Here is a 5,372-nt window from a genome sequence, read left to right as displayed (position 1 = left end):
CACCGCTGCACTCCAGCCTGGGCGACAGAGCGAGACGCTGTCTCAAAAGAAAAAAAAGAAAAGAAAAGAAAGAAAAGAAAAAGAGGCAAAAGACTACATTAGCGTGTGAGTCCATTTATACGAAACATTAAGAACAGGCAAATGCGCAGACAGAAAGTAGGACGGTGGTGGATGCGAGGCGCTGGGGGAGGACTGACAGCTAATGGGCACAAGGGTTCTTTTCCTTTTCTTTTCTTTTTTCTTTTCTTTTCTTTCTTTTCTTTTTTTGAGACAGGTCTTGCTGTGTCTCCCAGGCTGGAATACAGTGGCATGATCTTGGCTCACTGCAGCCTCTGCCTCCCGGGTTCAGGGGATCCTCCTGCCTCAGCTTCCACAGTAGCTGGGAGTGCAGTGCACCCCATCACGGGGCTGCGACTGCAGGTGCACCCCATCGTGGCTGCTCATGTTTTGATTTGCTGTAGAGACGGGGTTTTGCCATGTTCCCCAGGCTGTGGGGTTTCTTTTTTGTTTTTGTTTTTGTTTTTTGAGATGGAGTCTTGCTCATCACCCAGGCTGGAGTGCGGTGGTGTGATCTCGGCTCACTGCAAGCTCCGCCTCCTGGGTGCACGCCATTCTCCTGTCTCAGCCTCCTGAGTAGCTGGGACTACAGGCACTTGCCAACGCGCCCGGCTAATTTTTTGTATTTTTAGCAGAGACGGGGTTTCACCGTCTTAGCCAGGATGGTCTCGATCTCCTGACCTTGTGATCCGCCCGCCTCGGCCTCCCAAAGTGCTGGGATGACAGGCGTGAGCCACCGCGCCCGGCCTGTGGGGTTTCTTTTTGATGTGACAAACATATTCTGGAATTAGGGCGAGGAGATGGCTGCACAACATTGTGAATGCACAAAAAATGAATTGTACACATTCAAATGGAAAAAATTGTGAATTTTATCTGACACAAATTTTATGTCAATTTTTTAAAAGGACAACAATTAGGTGAAAAATTTAAGGACTTATCAGTAGAGATAGTAAGAAGGTAGCGCAGAAGGCCGGGCGCGGTGGCTCACGCCTGTCATCCCAGCACTTTGGGAGGCCAAGGCGGGCGGATCACCAGGTCAAGAGTTCGAGACCAGCCTGGTCAACATGGCGAAACCCTGTCTCTACTAAAAATACAAAAATCAGCCCAGCATGGTGGTACACGCCTGTAATCCCAGCTACTAGGGGGGCTGAGGCAGGAGGATCTCTTGAACCTGGGAGGCGGAGGTTGCAGTGAGCTGAAATCATGCCACTGCACTCCAGCCCGGGCAACAGAGCGAGACACTATCTCAAAAAAAAAAAAAAAGATAGTGCAGAAAAGGGCAGAGCGTGAAATTTAGGGGAGACGGAGACAGAGCATGCTCCCCTCTGCCTCCCAGTGTCTGCAGGGCCCACGGAACTCTGAGGTCTGGCTCCTGCCCGACCAGCTGCCTGCTGCCTCCCCGTGTGTTCAGCTCCCATTCCCCACAAGAGTGAAGGTTAGCAGTGAAGGCTGCTAGTCCACACCCACCTGGCCTCGGTGACGTCTGCAGGGTTTCCCCTGCACACTTTCTCCAGCTGCACATAGACCGAGCAGTTGATCCGGCTCCAGTCAGGGTCACAGACGGCCAGGAAGTTGGGCCGCAGACGCCCGATCATGTACTTGGCCAGGTCTGTCAGAGACTGGCTCACCGCAGCCCCGAACAGGAAGGCCCCCAGCACCTTGTAGACAGCAGCCACGTAGTTGTTGAAGTCAGAGCGAGAATAGAGCCGGTCTGTGTACACCAGGTAGGCCTCCCCAGCCGAGACCTGCAAGTGGGGCAGCCGCAGGAACCCTCACTCCTCTCCACGGGCCTCCCCAAAGCTGCTGGAGAGCTGAGGACTCGAAAGGGGACCCTATTACCCACAAGTACCACTCGGGGCAAGGCTATGTCCCCCAGCCCCCCACAGACCTCCAGGGCAGGGCTGTGCCACCCCGTCAGGCCCCCAGGGTAAAGCTGTGCCCACCCCGTCCCCCTCCCGGTCCCTCTGAGCCCCTCCTGCCTTACAAGGACGACGGTGGCCGTGGTGGTGACCCCAGCCATCAGCCCATGGGTGATGGTATCTGGACGGTAGGGGTACCGGATGGAGTCATCCGCGCAGTAAAATCCTCGCTTATACGGGGCGTTCACCAGCGTCAGGATAGCGAAGGGCAGGGAGGCTGGTGGGGAAGAAAAGCCTGGGAGCTGTGAGGTCCTCTCACCAGCTGGGCCTTGGGGCCCCACGCACCTGCTTTGGGGCCTTGGCCTGGAGGCCTCCCACCTCTACTCCCACCAGACAGCAAGGAAGAGCTTTTTCCACAGCACGTGGGAGGCCCAAGTGACACTCGCTTTCCCATCCCCCTCAGACAAACACAAACTCCCCAGGCCCTCTCCCCTCACAGCCTCACAGCCTCCTTTCTGCTGCTTGAACAAACCCAGCAAACACCCACCTCAGGGCCTTTGAACAGGCACTTTTCTCTGCACAAAATATCTTTTTCTTTTATTTTTTTTGAGATGGAGTCTCGCTCTGTCACCCAGGCTGGAGTGCAGTGGCCGGATCTCAGCTCACTGCAAGCTCCGCCTCCCGGGTTCACGCCATTCTCCTGCCTCAGCCTCCCGAGTAGCTGGGACTATAGGCTCCCGCCACCAAGCCCGGCTAATTTTTGTATTTTTTTTAGTAGAGACGGGGTTTCATTCACTGTGTTAGCCAGGATGGTCTCCATCTCCTGACCTCGTGATCCGCCCGTCTCGGCCTCCCAAAGTGCTGGGATTACAGGCTTGAGCCACTGCGCCCGGCCTTTTTGTTTTAATTTTTAAAAGTAGCAACAGGGGTCTCACGTTGACCAGGCTGGTCAAAAACTCCTGGGCTGGAGTGATCCTCCAGCATCAGCCTCCCAAAGGGCTGAGATTACAGGTGTGAGCCAATGTGCCGGGTCCCAAAGTAGTTCTAACTTACGTGCCAGGCCCCAGAGTAGCTCTGAGTGACTTCCACTCTCAGTTTCATCTCCCCTCCCGACCGTCCACGCCAGCGTCACTCTCACAGAAGGAAAGGTTTGCTCTTTTTCCCTCTTCCACACGCAAATCCCACGTGGAATTATGCAGTCACGCGTGGGACACTGACATTAATTTCCCCCATCCACCCACCGGCACCAGGAGGCACCTGTCATGTTCAGGACACAGTCCCCGGACCCTGATCAGGGCCTGGCCAGAGCAGATGTTTAATAAACATCTGTTAAAATAAGGCGGGACTTATTTTAACCTAAAACCTGGCCAGAGAAGTCAGGAAAAAACCAAGGAAGGGGCACAGCTGAGATGCCTTTGTTCACACACTTGCCCCTTCATCGATCCTCATGACAGGGCACAGGCCAGCCACGTGGTGAGCAGGACAGACCCAGCTCTGGCCTCAGGGATCAAAGACACATTCGGGAGCCACTCGTGGAAGGTGTTGCCATGGCACTGGGGCTCCTGGGGCCCTGCTGAGCTGCGGGTGGCCAGGGAAGCAGGAGTCAGTGACGGAGGACAGGGGCAGAGGGCAGCTCCCTATTCCATTGGGCAGGTGCACAACAAAGCCCGCATCGACTACCCCAGAGACAAACCAAGGCAGGGCATCCTTTGGCCTGCAGGGAGCCTCACACTCCTCCCGACATGCCAACTTCAAGGGCCCTAGGACACCATACACCTTCCATGCTGGCTAAGTCTGGGGAAATAATCCAGTGACGAAAACAGAGGTCTGCCTCACAGAGCAAGAAAGGTGGAGGGAATGTAGAATAGAATGGGCAGACAGGGCACGGTGACTCACGCCTGTAATCCCAGCATGGTGGGAGGCTGAGGCGGGCGGATCACGAGGTCAAAGATCAAGACCATTCTGGCCAACACGGTGAAACCCCATCTCTACTAAAAATACACAAATGATCTTGGCGTGGTGGCGTCCCAGCTCCTCAGGAGGCTGAGGCAGGAGAATCGTTTGAACTCAGGACACGGAGGTTGCAGTGAGCCGAGATCGCGCCGCTGCACTCCAGCCTGGCAACAGAGCGTGACTCAAGAAAAAAAAAAAAAAAAAAAAGAATGGGCAGCGCCGGGGCCTGGAGGCGGGACAGTGGTTGGAGAGGCAAGCACTGGGGCAGGACTGCGGAGAGAGCTGGGATGTAAGAACTTGGCTTCTGCTCCTGCGCAGGAGGGGTTGGAGCTGCTGTAAGGAAGGAGAGAGGCCTTGGAGGAGGCTCCTGCAGTTGCCGGCGGGGTGGAAAGTCAGAGTTACAAGATGCTAAGAAGGGAATCCAGCCCATACCCACAGCTCTCATGAGGCAGAGGCTCACACAGGTTAGCCTCCATTTCCGACTTCCTTGCCCCAGCAACTCCAACTAGAGACTCAGACCGACGCGGGGCTTCCCTCTGCCTGGAAAGCTCTCCCTGGGGTCCCCAGAACAGACACCTTCTCTTCATTTAGCCCCCTGGGAGCCTTCCCGCCCTCACACTGCCCTCACGCCAGCATCTAGAACCTCAGTGTTGACTGAACTGTGATGTGCGCGAGCTTCCAGAACGGAGGTGCACTTGGCCTGGCCACCACCCCTGGCACACAGCAGCAACACCCAACCCCATCTCGGCTGTACCTCCCACTGCTGTGTGGCCTCCCGCTGCTGTGTGACCTCCAGCAGGTGACTCAGCACCTCCCTCACAGGCTGTTGTAAGGGAAATGTTTTCGTTTTTTGCAGGTTGCTTAGTGCCTGGCATACAGAAAGTGCCACCTAAATGTTTAAATAAATAACACCATAGGTGCTCGGGAAATGGCACCCAGGGCTGGCAGACGCCCCACAGGGACTTCTTGCTGTCACCTGGCCCGCCCTAAAACGGGTCTCCTTCGGGAGGTAAGAGGACTTGGCCTCTGCTGTGAGATGGCAGAGAAGCAGGAAACACATTGGTGGGGAGGACACCCCCAGGGATAGAATTCTGGGGCCATTGTCTGTTCAGCCACAGAGCAAACACTCGGCCTTTGTTCCCGGGACCCTGCGGGAGGGGGGCCTGCCCCCAATCTGGCCCGCAAACCCGCCGGACAGGTTTGGTTCTCCCGGCACCCCCCAACCCCGTTCACCCGAAGCCTGGGACCCAGACTTCATCTCCAAGTGTCTCCCCCGCCTGAGCCAGGAGGGCGACTGAACCTCCCTGCACATGCAGCGGTTCGAATCCCACCGACGCACTGGGTGCCAGGGCCGAGGGTCAGCCCTCTCCGCGCGCACCGGGAGCGCCCACCCCAGGGGCGGAGGCGCGGACGTCCTGCCGGGGTAACCCGCGGCCGCGCCCACCTCCCGGGCCGCCGGGGCCGCCGCCCGCGTGAATCACCGCCCAGGCCCGGCGGGGCGGG

The 5,372-nt window shown here is 56.9% G+C and overlaps 2 protein-coding genes across 2 annotated transcripts in view; one reads left to right on the top strand and one right to left on the bottom strand.

The window, feature by feature from the left end:
• Nucleotides 1-2,287, bottom strand: part of PLPP2 (phospholipid phosphatase 2) — a 9,110-nt gene extending 6,823 nt beyond the window's left edge. Inside the window, exons 1-2 of the mRNA XM_017875379.1 lie at nucleotides 2,042-2,287; nucleotides 1,525-1,802 (exon numbers count right to left, since the gene is read on the bottom strand). Of these exons, the coding sequence (XP_017730868.1) occupies nucleotides 1,525-1,802; nucleotides 2,042-2,077 (314 nt within the window). The 5' untranslated portion in view covers nucleotides 2,078-2,287. The remainder of the gene's footprint in view (nucleotides 1-1,524; nucleotides 1,803-2,041) is intronic.
• Nucleotides 2,288-4,533: 2,246 nt separating this feature from the next.
• Nucleotides 4,534-5,372, top strand: part of LOC108531779 (uncharacterized) — a 4,933-nt gene continuing 4,094 nt past the window's right edge. Inside the window, exons 1-2 of the mRNA XM_017875385.1 lie at nucleotides 4,534-4,668; nucleotides 4,787-4,878. Coding sequence (XP_017730874.1) covers nucleotides 4,534-4,668; nucleotides 4,787-4,878 — 227 coding nt within the window. The remainder of the gene's footprint in view (nucleotides 4,669-4,786; nucleotides 4,879-5,372) is intronic.

Source organism: Rhinopithecus bieti, unplaced genomic scaffold (assembly GCF_001698545.2).
Source record: "Rhinopithecus bieti isolate Rb0 unplaced genomic scaffold, ASM169854v2 scaffold_10175, whole genome shotgun sequence".
Lineage (NCBI taxonomy): Eukaryota > Metazoa > Chordata > Mammalia > Primates > Cercopithecidae > Rhinopithecus > Rhinopithecus bieti.
This window is presented reverse-complemented; position numbering and strand designations above follow the sequence as displayed.